This window comes from Fistularia commersonii, chromosome 12 (genome assembly GCF_037954325.1).
Source record: "Fistularia commersonii isolate RoL2024-O1a breed Wild chromosome 12, RoL_Fcom_v1.0, whole genome shotgun sequence".
Lineage (NCBI taxonomy): Eukaryota > Metazoa > Chordata > Actinopteri > Syngnathiformes > Fistulariidae > Fistularia > Fistularia commersonii.
The window spans coordinates 8774731-8791800 of NC_141295.1; the positions used below are offsets into that span (position 1 = coordinate 8774731).

Consider the following 17070-nt stretch of genomic DNA (forward strand, 5'->3'; position numbering starts at 1 on the left):
GTCTTTTCTCCTTCATTCATATAATGTATCTTTCCTTTTACCTTAAAGGAAATAAAAATAAATGTGTTGTAAGTTTTTTTTTTTCAAGAATAATGCCCAACCGTGAGAATGATGTAAGTGGGAACACACAGAGTACACATTAGTAGTTAAATCACACACGCAGCTGTTTATATTTTTTCTCCGGGGAGGGGAGGGGCATTCATTCCCATTAACATTGAATATTTTTATTATATTCCTGCATTGAGCGTCATAAAAAAAATCACATAAAAGGTACATTTTAAAAAACAAGCTTGCAAGCTTAAGTAAATGATGATGATGGTGATGATAATAATAATAATAATAATAATAGTCATAATAGTAACAATAACAACAATAATAATAGTGATAATAGTAATAATAATAATACTGATAATACTGATATACTGATGATAATAATAAAAATAATAAAAATAATAATAATAATAATAATAATAATAATAATAATAATAATAATAATAATAATAATAATAATAAAAAGAACAAATAGTGGGACAAGATGTGAGGAATGTTGCAAAACATTCTGTAAAATGAAACTGATGACGTGACAATTGATGTTATGAGACCTTAGGGAGGTACAATGTTCCATTTGTGCAACTTGGTTGTTTTAGTGCAGAAAACTCACAAAAAGAATTAGCCCCCGAGCAATTGGTTGAGTGTGGTTGTTAACCACAAGTTAAATCATGACCTGGCAACCGCCTTCATCGCTTGACTGCACAACCTGGTTGCAAAAGGGACTTTCATTATGGGTTTATTTCTGTGTAACATATTCTCAAAATAATCTTAAAAGTCTCACAATGTCCAAACTGTGTATATCTGTTTGACCATGTTTAACTTTTTTGACAGTATGCCACTTATTGTAAAACGCCGCATTCTATGATCTGAGGTGTGTGTCCTCTGTGACAATGACTCCTGCAACACACTGAGTGTGTGTGTGTGTGTGCGTGTGTGTGTGTGTGTGTGTGTGTGTGTGTGGTGGGGGTGTGTGATACATCACCACCTCATTGGCGTTTCCCCCCTACTTTTGATTACAAATGGAGGAGGAAACGCAACTGTCAGAACCCAGTCTTCCGGATCCATTTTCGGGGAAAAAAAGGAATCTCTGTCGCCTTCCTGAGGCCGGTTGAATATGGCATCAGTTTGAGCGAGACATTGCGGTGAGAAGGGGTGAAAAATAAAAAATAAAATAAAACAAAATAAAAAAATAAAAAAAAGTCTCCTTCGGAGGTCAAACAGTCGCTTCTGTCTGGTTGAAGAGACAACCTGCTGCTACGTCGTGGGTGGATAGGGGAGGGGGGACGCAGTGTGTGTGTGCGTGTGTGTGTGTGTGTGTGTGTGTGTGTGTGAGTGTGTGTGTGTGTGATTGGAGGGAGAGAGAGAGAGAGATGTCCGGATAGACGCAGTAGCAAACGTGCCAGTCTCTCTCTCTCCCTCTCTCTCTTTCTCTCACACACACTCCCGGGAGCAGCGCTTTGACGCACCGCGCACACTTGGATTATAGTATTGCGTGGTTCTCTTCCACGGGGCTTCTCCACCCGCACGCCGCCTCCACCCCTTCTCATTGATCGCAATCGATATCCGATCGGAATCAATACCTCTCCAACAACACGGCTGGGCTTTTTTTTTTCTTTTTTTTTTTTTTTTTGTCGTGGCGTGGGGGGAGGTGGATCCTTGCGCTGCCGCTGCGTCCACGCCGGACGCGTGTGGTGAATTTATAACCAGCCGTACCTGAAGTGTGTGTGTGCGTGTGTGTGCGCGCGTGTGTGCGTGTGTGTGTGTGTGTGTGTGTGTGTGTGTGAGAGAGTGAGTGAGTGTGGTTCTTTTGGACCGGGACAGGGATCGGCTTGTTTCCACGCGCAAAGATACACACACGGGTGTAACGCGTGCGTGTGCGCGCACACGCGCGCGCGTGTGTGTCGGGAGCTGTGTGTGTGCGGGGGGGGGGGATTTGGCCACTGCATGCCGGGGACATGTGGAAGTTCTGGCTGCTGTAGCGCAGCCGAAGTGTCGGTCCTCCGCCGCCTCGTCGGGTTCTCCAAGCTTTTGGGGACCAAACGCCTGCATCCCCACTAACCAGAACCCAAATGTAACTTTCAGGACACCTTGTGAGAAAAAGGCACGTCTCAGAGAAGGGTGTGTGTGTGTGTGTGTGTGTGGGGTGGGTGGGGGACACACACACACCGAGGAGGAGGATAGCATCACGCGGCGTGCAGAGTTTGGTGACCCGCTTCAGGGATCTCTGGGCAATTTTTGAAGCCCATTTTATTTATATATATATTTTTTATTGTGTGTGTGTGTGAGAGAGAGAGAGAGAGAGAGAGAGAGTGTGTGTGTGTGTGTGTGTGTGTGTGTGGGTCTCGCGTTGGCCCCCCACTTGCTGCGGTGATGGTGGGAGCCCCGAGCCCCTTTGGCCTTGGCCGCTCGTCGGCCGTCGCGCCGGGGCTGCTGACGGCTGTGCTGCTCCTCATCCTGTCCGGACGCGCAACCGGACAACCCTGCCCGGCGCAGTGCTCGTGCACCGGGACCACCGTGGACTGTCACGGCCAAGGGCTCCGTGGCGTCCCCAGGAACATACCCCGCAACGTGGAGAGACTGTAAGTATCGCCGGAAGCGCAGTTTCCACCTCCCTAAATAAATTGAATGCACTCTACTGTGAACATACCTCAGATGTGATGTTTTAATCAACAAAAACCTAACTTGATGCCGAAGTAGCTTTGTCGCACTTTCTCCCCCTCATTTAAAGATGCATCAAATAAACATAGGCGATCTATTAAGAGTTTATAACGGCTTTATTACACTCCCGAGTTCGTAATTACTTCACACTTTTTTTTTAAACTACGTGACAGGGACGATGGATTATAGAGAAGTTCACAAATCCACCTGTTGGAAAGTTTTCTGGAAGTATAAAAATGAAAATAAATCCCGGTAATCCTCGTCTTTAATTCACCGCGTTTACGCGGCTCCGGAGCGAGCGATGGCACCGCTGCGGTTCCGCCGGCGGTTTCGCGCTACTGCCGGAGCCCTGCCTCCGGAGACCGCATCGGTTTGCGCGGAGCTCAAGAAGTTAATCAAAAACGGATTTTTGACAAGTGCCTGTTTGACTAAAACAAGTCGTGTTTTATTGGGTAATCCCCCCCCAAACCCACCCACCTTCTTCCACAACCCCTGGATGAAATCTCAAAATGTGCGCCCATTTCTATCTCACATGTGACATCTCTGTATTCACCACGCTTATTTTCCACTTTGAAAAAATGATAAATAATCTCTTTTTTTTCCGTCGGATGTGTTCACCCATGATTTCATGATCCCCTTCTTCCCCCCTGCCTTGTTCTCTCCTCAGGGATCTGAACGCAAACAACCTCACCAAAATCACCAAGACCGATTTCGCAGGTCTGAGACACCTTCGCGTCCTGTAAGTATCTTTTCCTGCCTTTTATTCCGTTATCTGTCACGCAGCTCCGGTGGCACTTTCACCCCCCCCCCCCCGCCCACCCCCGCAACCTCCAATATACCGCAAAACGCGCAACAAGCGCCCCCACTGGAGCTGCCGCATGCAGCACTGCGTCTGTCCGTGGGAAGAGGCTTCGGCGTTGAATCCGTCCGCGTCCAAACAAAGTAGCGCTGGCACCTGTTAATGCTTTCCTGTTAATCTGCCAGTGGAAGTGTCAGGAGGGTCTTATTTTAACCACCGGGACCCGGGACCCCCCCCCCCCCCCCCCCAACACCCCCCTCCCCCCATGTGCTGGAGTGATTAACGCACTGGCTAGGAAGTGATGGAGGGCGAAAGGGGGGGGAGAGATAGCGGTCATTACGTGAAACCATGGAAGGAGGAATGCTGCTGGAGAGGAGGGGAGGAGGGGGGGGGGAGAAGGGAGGTTGGGGTGGAGTTGGAGGGGATGGGATGGGATGGGATGGGGGGGGAATGGAAGAAGGGAGTCAAGTGAGAACAGGTTTCTTACCTGGGATGAATCCAGGTTAAGAGCTCTCCTGCACTATCCTGCACTAACATGGCTGGGCCCGAGGTAACCTGCTCTTATTGTGTGTGTGTTTGTGTGTGTGTGTGTGTGTGTGTAGTGTGCAGAGAAAGAGAAACAGTTTGTGTGTGTAGTTGTGGAGGGGGGGGGGCACAATTCAACAGCTAAAAAGTGAATGGCGGGAAATACACATTGCTGGAATTCCTCCAGAGATTATATCCTTAAAAGTGTGTGTGTGTGTGTGTGTAGGGGGGGGGGGGGGGGGGGGGGGGCGCACACGCACACTTGTGCGTGCGTGTTGGTACTTGGCTTGGTCAGCACTGTGCTCCTGATGGAGCTGTGCTGGTGTAAATGAATGAGTAGTCACAGCTCTATGGTTAGATGGAGGGTAAATTGAATGATGGATGAGTTTGGGTTCAGCTGATTGGCCACTTTTAAAGTCAATTTTTTGGGGACGCCATCGACCCGCCGCTGATTGTCTTCTCTCTCCCTCCCCGCTCCTGCTCTCTTGCATTTTCATCATTTAACTTTCTATCGCTCTCCATCTTCAGCGGTCGGTTTAGCTTTTTTTTTTTTTTTTTCTCACACCCGCTGTCACCCATTATCTCCATCTTTGCCTTCGCCTTCATCCCCGATGCCAATCTGGCCGTCCTATCTCAATATGCATCACCCTCTTTTCTTCTTCGCCCTGCTCTTGTGCTCCTTTTTATTGCTTTTTTTTACCCCTTCCATTGCAAATCCCGCCGAAAGTCCTCATACGTCTCTCTATCAAAATCATTTTCTACCTCCTCGCTTTTTCGTCAACGACTTAACTCTCTTTTGGGCGATTTTCTTCCAGGCAGCTAATGGAGAACAAAATCACGACGATCGAGAGAGGGGCGTTCCAGGACCTGAAGGAGCTGGAGAGACTGTGAGTAACACCGTCGAGCCGAGGCAGCTGCTCTTTCCACTCTTGACACATTTCCTATAAAGCAATACACAATCCAAGATGTTGGGGGTGATGCAGAAACACACACACTCCCTTTTTCCTGTGTGAACAAAATGCACCTATAAACAAATGCCTCATCGAGGTCCCCCTGCAATCTTGAGCATTTACTCATGGACTCCACAAGGAATATAATTAACAAACATTACTTTATATGCTGTTATTATTATAGTGCACCGTGAAGAAATTGTATAGATTCCTCCATTCAAGTGTAAAGTTGTGAGACTGAGTCACTAGCCAGCAAATTAAAAGCAACTGGAGGCTGTTACAGTATGAATGTGGAATCACTGGTATTCTATATCCAACCCCCGAGGCAGTTATGGCATAATTAAAACCCGGTTGTGTATGAGAAAGAAGGTGTGTGTGTGTGTGTGTGTGTGTGTGTTTGTATGGAGCCTCAACTCCTGAAACGTCTGTTTGCACCAACCAAACTTAACGGTGTTGTTGATGGTGGTTTAGAAAAAAAAAGGAAAAAAAAAACTGCCTGTAGGTCAGGCGGCGGAGTTCGGCAACTCTGAATAGTGAGACGCTTGAATCCCCTGTTGTTTTTAAGGTATATAAAGGTTGTTAATCTCTAGTTGTTTTGATTTAATTCATCAGCAGTTGTGAAAAGAATGAGACGATTTACAGATTTCCTGGTTGTTCTTAACAAGGCTGTGTTGCTGCTGTTTTTTTTCCCCCTCTGTTGTTTGCTAATCTGGAGTTGCTCTTTGCTGACAAAGAGATAAGTTTTGTGCATCACAATAGGGCATAGGTGTCAAACTCTGGCTCGCGGGCCAAATTTGGCGCCCACTGTAATTATATTTGTCCCGCAAAGCCATCCAAAATGACTAATAGAGCTGGCCCGCCGGTATAGTGTACAGTGCACGTATTGCTAATTCTACAAATCCCAGAATTTTCTGCTGGTGTTTTGGCACAAAAATCACAACAGGACCCATAAACGCCCTCTCCTCTGTGTACAGTAGTCATAGCAACCTTATGCTAATACTGGCACCCTGCTACTTAGGTAGAAAACAGGCTATTGCACGTGTGCAATATCAAGTTCTATATTGTATAGTATTGTTTGTTTGTTTGTTTAGAAGCTTATTAGGACAGTGTACATTAAGCACAGAGGCAGAGATGTTTGTACCAGATTGTAGCTCATAGCTAATTTCCATCTGTAGTCCTGGACAATACAAATATAAAACTGTACAAAATAGACAATATAAGTAAAATATACAGATAGGCAATAAAATAACTGTACAATATATAAACAGGCAATCAAATATGTATTTTGCAAGTTGAAAGTGCTATTGTTGTGATATTATTACTTTGGTCATCTGGGGGCCTTGTATTAAGCTATGCTTGTTCCGTTTTTAAGCAAAACTTGTTTGGGTTCATTGTTATATCTGGAGGAAGATTTTTTTTCAATAAATATCAATGTTGGCCCGTGACTTAGTCCCAGTTTTGAATTTTTTTGCCCACTGTGTATTTGAGTTTGACACCCCTGATATAGGGAATCTGCTCCACTATGTCACACAACCAATGTGCAGTTCTGTTCTGCTAAACATGTCTGGGAATTCTTTGCCTTGAACCGCGGACAAAGAGGGCAATATTTAACAGAACGGGTTACAGTCGCATCCTTGAACTCTGACCGTTTGCTCCTCCTGCAAAGAAATACTTCCCGTCCGGAAAACAATCCGTGAATATATATATATATATATATATATGTTAGAAAAACATTTTTCTTAGCTCCACCACCTGATAAAGCACACCCACCCCTCCGTCTTATTTCTGATCACGGCAAACCCCTTTGACAGCGGCTAACTTTCTGACACAACATGCCTATTTGCTGTCGTCCTCTCGAGGGTTTTCAACTGTAATTCACCATCTCTGGCATACCATGTTCACAAATACAAAGATGGAGTCAGTCATCAATGCCCCCCCGTGGATGTCGGACAAAGGCACGTCTCCGGAGTCTGGAGTCTGGGGGCTCATTTCAAAGGCATCCCGTCCTATGGGGGCTGGAAGGAGCCTGCTGGGCACCGCTGCCTAGAGGAGAGGGCCCTAAGCCGGGCTGACGGATCCACATTGACTGCCCCCCACGGAGGTGGAAAACGGTTCCCCCTTCTCATCCTTTTTTTTTTTTTTTTTTTTGCGATAGGCCCCGCAGGGCTAAGCGGGGTGGGGTCAGGTGTGGGGCAGTTGCTGGGGGTGTGTTGTAACGGGGGGAGGGGTATCTGGTCAGAGGAGGTGTGGAGAAGATGGATTCGTCACACAAACACTCGCAGAGATGAATGCACGAGTACCCTCGTGCGATAGCGCTCTTATTTGCAAAGGCTGCGTTGTCATTTCTGGTTTTGATTTGAACCCCACCCCCCACCCCACGCACACACACACACACACACACAACCCCACTGTCTTTCATTCACTGATTTCTCATCCCCATTTAACATTTTTCTCCCATTCCCATCCATCTCATTCTCCCTTCCCTATTGTTCTCTGCATATAGGAATGTCATGCATTCCACACTGTCCTCATGGGTGAGGAAGTTCCCGATCCTCTTTTCCTATCTTACGTTCGACTAGTTTACAACCCGTGTCCGATTCAAAGCCCACGAGACGGGAGCTGATAACGGCGACAGAGGGAATCACAAATTACAAGTATTTGAAAGAGCTGTTTCAGAGCGCATCGGTGAGATAAGCGAGGGATAATTGACCGGTAATAGAGTGATGATGAGAAAAGGGTAGTCGTAACAGCTTTTGATAAAATATTTATTAAAGGTTGCGAGACGGGTCTTTCGTTGGTGATTACAGGCTACATCATTTGAACTTAAAGGCAAGTGACCGTGCTATAATGCCCAGCATTTGTGCAGAGACAGAGATAAAAGTATATAATCCCAGTGAGCGGGATATAGATTTTCGAGAAAAACCCTGGATTAGTGATTAAATGATTAGTTACAGCATCTTATAGTGGTAACAACTGATGACACTGTGTTTTCAGGGCGAAACCTTGTTTTTTTCTTTTTTTTTTTTCATTTTTATTGGGCAGCAGAGCCTGAAATTACCTGTGGTGTCCACACACACACACACACCAATCAATTTTCCCTCCAATGCTCTACAATTTTGATTTCTGGCAGATTTTCTCTGTGCATTGTCCATCTGCACCACACTGGTTCAGTGGGAAATCCATTACTATATGTGAAGGTAAACACCACTTTTCTCACAGTTGGGGGAAAGAAAGAAACCTCCAGTGCACTTATTAATCAAATGGTTTTTGGTGTTCTCTGAGAAACTCAAAGGTTAGGTTTAAAAAAATGTAAATGTAAACATGCCAGTTGTTGGTGATGCTGAAGTAACAAGTGTGCAGACCCTTTGCGGATGAAGACCCTTTGTCAGTATTGATATCTGCAAAAGGCTTCTTGCCGCTTTTTGAAGAGACACTTATGGCTCTGCAGATAAGGTTGATAAGAAAAGATAATCCTGTTTTAGTCCCACAACAAAGAGACAGCGGCTAAAAGCGAATAGTCTCGTCAGACGACAGACACAATGATGAATAATGAATTAGCAAAGAATAGAATACAGCATGGAAAACATAAAAAAATATGTGAAAATAAAAAAAAATAAATTAAAGTAAAGAATGGGTGGCATTGGTTCCGCCTTACAGCAAGAAGGTTTCTAGTTAAATTCCCGACAGGAGGCCTTTTTGTGCATGGTTGTATGTCTCTATATGCGCCCCTGCAATCGACTATTAGCAGTATTGATAATAAATTAATTGAACAATTAAAGAATATGAAGTTAAAACATGGTTACAGTTCTGTTTCGTTGTAATGCTAAGTCATCCTAGTTTAAACCTGTTGGAGTGAAGATGTCATCTGTCACACACAGTCAGTGTTGTGTGTTAGACTATGGCGTGTGTGTGTGTGTGTGTGTGTGTGTGTCTGTCTAGGACAGATGGTCAGGGAGAGAGGTGTCTTAAAGCAGCAGTGGCAATGCAGGTGTAATTTTTTGTGGTCGACCTTTTCCTCATCAGCCACGGAATACAGCCTGTAGGACGTTAAATAAATGAGGCTAAACGGTAGTGGCCACATATTTTTCCTGTAATTTGCATTTGCGTTTATGTACGTATGCATAGACAGTTTGTGTCAGTGGAAATCTGTGTGTACGTGTATGTGTATCTGTGTGTGCGTGTGTGTGTGTGTGTGTGTGTGTGTGTGTGCGTGGCCACGAGTGTGTTTTCCCGTGTGTATGTATTTACAGTGTGGCTTGTGGCCCTCTAGAATCTGTTTATGACTGCAGGGATTATCACCATGCTACAGCGTGGCATTAGCTACTTGGAGTGTTTCTCACACCTCACACTACTGGTTTCTCAACTGTCAGTCACTACTGGCCAGACAATGACTATTGAGGCACGACTCAAGTCACAAGTGTTTATGCGTAGATACGTATGTAGCCACCTTAAGTAATAGATATGTATTTTACTTCCATACAATAAAACATTGAATAATATATTGGTAACTGGGGGATTATTCATGGCATTGGGTAATAGACTGAATTTCTATCTGGCTGTTTTGTTGCAGTTAAACTGAGCAAGACCATTAACGGACGTTATACGGTGTTTATTTTCAAAGAAATACTTGGCTTCTTCCAAGTATGTGATAGCTGTAGCTGAAGCAATTAACTCGTAAAAATGCATCTGCAACCCTTTTGAATTTTCTGAGTTGCTTTTCAAGCACACCGAACACACACACACACACACACACACACACACACACACACACACAAACACACACAGTATTTTCTTCTGGGGGGTGGGGGGGCGACAATGTGCAAAGAGTGCAGAGTGGGAGAGATATGGTAACATTGTCCATAATATAGTGTCATTATAATTCTATTCAAAATACACTTCTTAAGTGACACCTCCTTTTTAGGTGTCACCCAAATTGGCCATTGCTGCTATGATAATAATAATAATAATAATAATAATAATAATGATGATAATAATGATAATAATAATAATTATAATAGCGGTACAACAATGACAGCAGTTAAAAAAAACAATGTCGCTGTAACTGTCTACAAAACATTGACCCATCGGACCATGTTATGAAAGCAGTGAGATTTGTATTGAGCAAAATTTTATGGAAAAAATCCAAATTAAACAATATGTGTTTGTAGATTCAAACAGTAATCAGAGCCATCTGTTTTATTTTCCTGTGTAATGGCAGACAAGTCAAGGAATAGCACACGATATAGACCTTTCTGAATGGTCAGTCAGCATCTAAGTTTATCTTAGGTGTGGCAGAAGTGTTCAGATGCTGATATCAACATGATGACTTCACTTTCATCTAAAATATGCTGTTTTGTTTAAAAAGGCATTTTCGACAAACGAGATGGGTTGATAACCGGCTGAAGGAGGGAAGTAATTGGACTTGTGGCTTTCTTATCATGAGCCACATCGCATGACAACCTATTCGGTTTTCATCTCCAGAAGGAACATTGTAATTCAGCTCTTTTGTGCAGACCATTATTTAGTTGTTAACGCAATTTAGAAAAAAAAAACAAGGAGAACGAATAGAATGCATTTGAATGATATTGGTACAAAGCGGCCCCCTTTTGATCTCAGTGTCCGAGCCCAGCAGCATTGCATTTATTTTAAGAAGATGAGCTCACGCTCTCTCTCTGTCCCCATTTCTCTTCCACACCTCCAGCACCAGCCCATTCTCATCCCAGGGGAGGTCTAGCCCACTAACGGGTGCTCATGGCTGGGCAGGACCTACAGGGGTAGTGGGCCTCTCTGCAGGACCACGTGGGGCTCTTAGCTGCCAGTGCAGGCGTTAACAGAGGAAGAGTGAATAATTTAGAAACATAATTTCAGCTGGAAGTGAAATATTTATAAGTGGCCTCTGATGTAACCGTGGAATGTGAATGTGTTTGCGTGCATGTGCGTGCACACATACACACGTATGAATTTGTGTACATGTGGGTGGAAAATGGGCGCAAAGGGGATGACGTTATCCAGGGAGCCCTTACCGGTTGGTAGTGAAAGAAACAGGTTGAGTAGACCGCACTGTTCGGACAGAAGGTTGCAGAAAACTGTACGTGTGTGTGTGTGTGTGTGTGTGTGTGTGTTCATGCATTGTTAGGACTTTTCGCATTAAAGTCACTCTTTCCTCGACCTTTAATCCCTTTTCCCTTATCTTTCATTCTCCTTGAGTACCAGCATCTGTCATTGGGCCTGTCAATGTGTGTGTGTGTGTGTGTGGGTTTGTGTGTGTGGATGCATCAGGATGTGAGTCAGGGGAGAGTGAATTGACTGATTGACATAATGAGAGACAGGTTGCTGAAACAGTTTAACCCTGACACACAAACACACTCACATACACTCATTGCCAGAGACATACACACACACATACACACATACACACTCACAAAAACCTCTTTACTCTACTCAGCCAGGGTTAAATGATCACAACCAGATTATTAAACTTACCCGAGTTCTCTCACCACTTCTCTTTGTTTGTGTGTGTGTGTGTGTGTGTATGTGTGTGTTTGTGTGCGCGCACGCCCATGGGTTTGTGTTTGTGTGCTTGATGACGGGTTGTTGTGAGTTCTTCCCCTGTGAGGGCCATGTTTACTCAGTGGGGTCCTTTTCACACATTTGGTAGTCCAGCCAGACTGCCTGTTTGTTTTTCCCACATCGTCTCCTCTTCTCTGCCTTTGTGGCAAAAAAAAAGTTGTTCCCTCCCCTTCATTCGAACCCCTTCTCTTGCCTTTCTCCCCCCCTGCCTTCCCTTCGTCCTTCTCTTGTTCTCTGTTTGTCTGGCATCAATGCTGAACCCCTTAAATCAGGGGTAAAATACAGTGGGATTTTTTTATGCCTTTCTATCCATGAATACTTGTGCGTGTGTGTTTGTGTAAAAAAGTGTCTACATCAATCTCCCAGTTCCTGTAGTCACATAGAATTGCATTTCAAACATAATATATCATAAGTTGATACAGTGATCAGGAAGCACACATCTGAGTCAAAAGGGCTAATTATACACAAATCTTTTCACCCTCAGTCTCTGGAAGAGGAACACTTTAATTCCCTAATGCATACTATGTTTTTGCAGGCGCCTGAATCGGAATAATCTGGCCGTCTTCCCCGAGTTGCTTTTCCTGGGAACGACAAAGCTGTACAGACTGTAAGTCCCCCGTTTCATTTCCCCGTCTCGGCTCTCCCTCCACCGCCTCCGAACTCGGATCGGTTTGTTTGTGTCGTTCGCTCAATGTCAACGCCGCAATACCAGTTTCAAGTGACATCGACGAATCACATCACAAAACTCACGGATCCTTGAAAGTGCTCATAGATGGTGAAATGTGATACTGACAAAAGATAAAATGAAGAAACCGGAGTTACCTTTCTGTGGTTGGAAGTTGAAGATTTCATTTCTGTCTGTCTGTCTGTCTCAAGTCCTTAATATAATATTTTTTAAAAACTGGGGTAATTTGTAGTGAGATCTAGAGAGGAACTGAGTAAGGGCAGATTTGGTCAGCAAAGACATGTTGCAGAACATTACGATATCGCCATGAAATAACCTTTGACCTGTTTGATATAAAATACCATTACTTTATCATTTTATCCCATCTTTTGTGTAAAGTTTCATCACGGATCCACGAACATGTGGATGATTGACTCGAGGTCAGAAAGCTTTTTTTTTTCAAGAGCTCACTGACCTCCACTTACGACCTCCGAGGTCCGGAAAATGAATCCTTGACTGGATTATTTTTGTCGCGAGACATGAGACAGACTGGCAAACAGAAACAAAAAACAAAATATAATGATTTGGTGACTGGTTGTCACTGGTGCGGATGCATGAAAAATGTCTGGAATTCTGTGTGACACAGTGGTGGTATTTTGGTTGGATGAACAAGTAAGAGGCATAAGAGAAGAGATTTTACACGGCTCTCTCCATAGAGGCCAGTTCAGTAGCTAATGGAGATTAGCACTCCAACAGCTGTTGCCCACTGGGAGTGTGACTATGTGTGTGTGTGACTATGTATGTGTGTGTGTGTGTGTGTGTGTGCGAGACAAATAGAAAGAGAGGGGGAGTGACAAAAGAGGGAAAAATGAGCAGGATGAAGGGAGACCACGGGAAATCCAAACATCAAAATGTAGAATAAGATATCTCATCTTGGGTTTCACCAGGTGTTTCACGGGGTAGAAAACAAACTTATTCACAGAAAATTTACTTTTCGGTTTTTACGTTCGCACCGGCCGTCTGCTGCTTGTCGTCATCGAGAACCCTCCGCTCCGTTCTTAGCCAGCGCTGTAAACCGAGCTGTGGATTTCAGAACTGAGGGGAAGGGCTGCGAGGCTGCCGAAACTGTGGGAACTTATTTCCCGTCATGGTCATTTGTGGTCTCGGGGAATAATTATGGTTGCATATATTTATACGTGTGGCTGTGTATATTTATCTAAAACAATATTGACATGTTCAGATGATTCACAGTGTGTGAAAGTTGTTTATGTTCTGTGGCTGTCGGTGGTTGGATGGTCTTGACCTGTCGTGTCTGAGGGTGTGTGTCTCCATGTGCAACTGTGTTACTCAAGGCTATGAGTTGGCATATGGCTCAATGTGTGGGCCAAAGTAAAAATACGACTCGGCTATACAGAATTCTCACCAGCTGTCCGGACAAGAGTCCCCTTTAGCGTGCGTGTCTCTGTATCCCTGTGCTTGACGGTGCATACGTGCACGAGTTCTCGCTCACCTAGCGCGCGGCGATTGCGCCGGATGTGCCCGACTCGTTGTTATGCGTTCGGTGAACGACTTTATTTCATTTCTATGTGAACCAAGTATGCGAATCAATGTGTGACGGTGAAAGGAGATATTCCCTACCCGGCGCCATGGTGACCGCAGAGCTGATTTATCAGATGTATGGAAGTCATTGAGACTAAATTGCAACCACAAAGATGAATCCAGGCATATTTAGGGATGGTTGGTCAATATTAAGTCATACTTCTTCATCCCCCCCCCCCCCCACAATGTATTGCTATTTTTGGAAAACATAACAAGTCCCTGAGAATCTCTGCGTGTGAGTGGATTACTGTTCAGTCGAGTCAGTCCTGAAACACTGACGACAGACGGTTTGAGTGAACTGGGCCCAATCGCTTCTTGTGAAATACCTGCTATATATGAAAAGTTACTCAACCTGCTATTCTGAAAGGGTTGTTGTTTTGGGGTGTTTGTAAAATGTGTGTGTATACTTGTGTGTAACCGTGTGTGTATATGTGTGCATCAAATTTTTTCTTTCTATCGTACACACACACACACACACACACACATACACACACACACACGCATAAATTTAACCTTTTCAAAGCTAGAGGTTGATGGTTTCAAGGGCTAAATGATACCAACCTCTGATAAGGTACAGACTGTATCTCCTCGCTCTTATGTGGCCAGAATATTTTTTTCAAAAAAATCTACATTCGTGTGGAAATAGTGTTTTTCTGCAACTGTTTTCAATTGAGAAAAATCTTTTTTTTTTTTTTTTGTTTTCATTCAGCGCGAGGAATGCAAACCCTGTTGGAAATTTATATCTGAGTGCTTTTCTAAACAAGACCTTTCCTCACTTGCTCATTCTGCACAGGTTACCCTCGCTGATTTATATAGGGACAGTGTTTTCATATATTTATACGCTCCAGCAAGGCCACATTTGTACAAAGATAAGCGGTTTGTTGACGTTGTTATATGGAGGACACGTTACATAGCACACAGTTTCTTTTCAATTTTCCCAAGATCATATGATTTATATATTAAGTGCAAGCATGTGTTGCAGAAAAAAGTTACATAGACACATTTTGAGACATTGTGTGGTGGGTATTTTAAAAGTCATCTCTCTATGTAATTCTTTTAGACACAGACAAACACACACACACACACACACACACACACACACACACACACACACACACACACACACACACACACACACACACACACTAAAGTCTCCTATTTCCCTTTGTCTTATTGCTTATTGGTGATCACTTGCATCGGCACTGAGCAATTTTCCAAGGAATTCACTTCTTTGAAACAAAGACATGAGGCGGAAGAAGAAAAACACTCATTATGGAGGATGTCTTTCCCTCCAAATATCCCTGTATTCATCCATCCATCCATCTATCCATGTGACAAAATGATAACACTTCATATTTTTTGTTAGTGATTATAAGAAATCGAAGATATTCATTCAAATATGCTGCTTTTATAATTTCACTTTGACTGTAAGATAATCGTTTCTGCTGATTAAGTATTAGATTAGCCAATGGACTGAGGACTCTGGGACATCACCGATGTATATTGTTTCTGATTCATCATGTACTAGTTTTAATAACTTTTTCATTCTAGAAGTTTTAAATTGCAGTGATTTTATTCAACCCAGTATAACCTAGAGTCAATATGGCACTCCTGCTCAAGAGAGAGAGAGAGAGCCAGCAGATTATTTATAATTGCAACGCAGATAAGACTTTGGTTTGTTTATGTGTCTTATCAGTTAGTTTTAGTTTTTTCCTGGTAGTTAAAAAGATGTGTTACTAGAGTATTACCGACTGTTATTAAAATCTTCATTATAGAAGACTTGTATTTTATATGGTAGTGTGTGTGGAGGTTCTCAGTCTTCAGGTCACAGTGAATTCTTATCAAAATGTTTTTGCCTTGGCAGCTGAACTGAAGATGCTTCTCGGATGAGGCATATGTGCAAGTAATTACAAGTTATTCAAACAGAAATTTAATCATGTTAGATTTAGTTTTTTTTTTCCCTTTGTGTCATTGTATACAATTAATCTTTATTAATTCAGTTTAATTTTCCTGTTCGGTATTTAGTAGAAATTTAAGAAGACAATCTGAAAGAAGACGATCACATTGAATATAGGGGATTAAAAGATAATTGGTCACTTCAGGGTGGAAGAGGAATCCAGAATGTTGAGACATTGTGTATTTAGACGAACTTAGTATTTTAATTTAATTTATACTTTATAAATTCCTTCTCTGTATTTAAGCCATGGATGAACCATGAGCAGTTGGTTGCCATCTATCAGTACCAGTTAGGGGTTCGATGTCTTGCTCAAAAACACCTCGACACACTAAGAGGAGCCAGGAATCGAACCAGGAATGTTCGGTTTCGAGGACGATCGCTCTATTTAGATATTTGCCAGCGTCTCTGTAAATAAAGAAACAAGGAAAACGGAGCAGTCTTGCTCTCGTAGATGAATGGTAGGTGACTTTAAATCTCTATTTGATCTTGGTTTCTGAATGACATCGAAATGACAAAAACCTCTGCTCACACATGCACTGAAGTTGGTTTAGATTTGAAAGAATATGTTGATGAGGCTACATTAAGGGTGTGTGTTTGTGTGTGATAGAGCCTAATCCTCTGCTAAATGATGCTCTGATGAGGCAGCATTGTTGCTTAGCAGCTGAGTAGATTGCCCCTTTGTCTTCAGAAAGCCTGAGAAAGCTTAACCCCCTGTACCCTCAACACACACACGCACACACACACACACACTCACAAACACACACCTGCAAGCATATCTCCTCTGTCGTGACAACAGGGTCATTACAATAGTCACATAAATGCAAATATCATTCAGAAGATGCAGGATTTGTTAAGTCACAAGGAGGGGGTCAGTGAGGAGAAGAAAGGAAAAAGGTAGACAGAGGTCAGAGTTTAGGAAAGAAAAAACATTTTCTCTGAGTAAATAATTTCAAAGAAATTAAACAGAGAGCATTAAGTGTGTCAGTTACCACAGTGATGGTCATCTCTGGTTCCTGGAGAGGTCAAAGGTTAAGAATGTTGCACTCAGAAGATCTAAGCATGAGATGACTTTTAGAATCATGGATGGGGAATCTCCTCCTTAAATGAAATGAACAGCTGTTTATCTTCAAGAGATATTTATTATGTTTGATGTAAAACAATGAGAACAGTTGGAAAAGTTTTGAAAATACAACAACTAAATGCAAGCATATTAATAACCCGGCATGAGAGGGTTAGGCAGTTTTAAACTGAAGATGAATTTCAATGTAATTTGTAATTTCAGATGAATCCTTTAAGA

General features: G+C 43.1%; 1 protein-coding gene across 8 annotated transcripts in view; it reads left to right on the forward strand.

The window, feature by feature from the left end:
- The first annotated feature begins 1638 nt into the window (after nucleotides 1-1638).
- Nucleotides 1639-17070, forward strand: part of slit2 (slit homolog 2 (Drosophila)) — an 85125-nt gene continuing 69693 nt past the window's right edge. For all 8 annotated transcript variants that reach the window (XM_086156856.1, XM_086156849.1, XM_086156857.1 and 5 more), the window contains exons 1-4: nucleotides 1639-2630; nucleotides 3377-3448; nucleotides 4849-4920; nucleotides 12089-12160. In XM_086156856.1, the coding sequence (XP_086012982.1) occupies nucleotides 2422-2630; nucleotides 3377-3448; nucleotides 4849-4920; nucleotides 12089-12160 (425 nt within the window). In that variant the 5' untranslated portion in view covers nucleotides 1639-2421. The remainder of the gene's footprint in view (nucleotides 2631-3376; nucleotides 3449-4848; nucleotides 4921-12088; nucleotides 12161-17070) is intronic.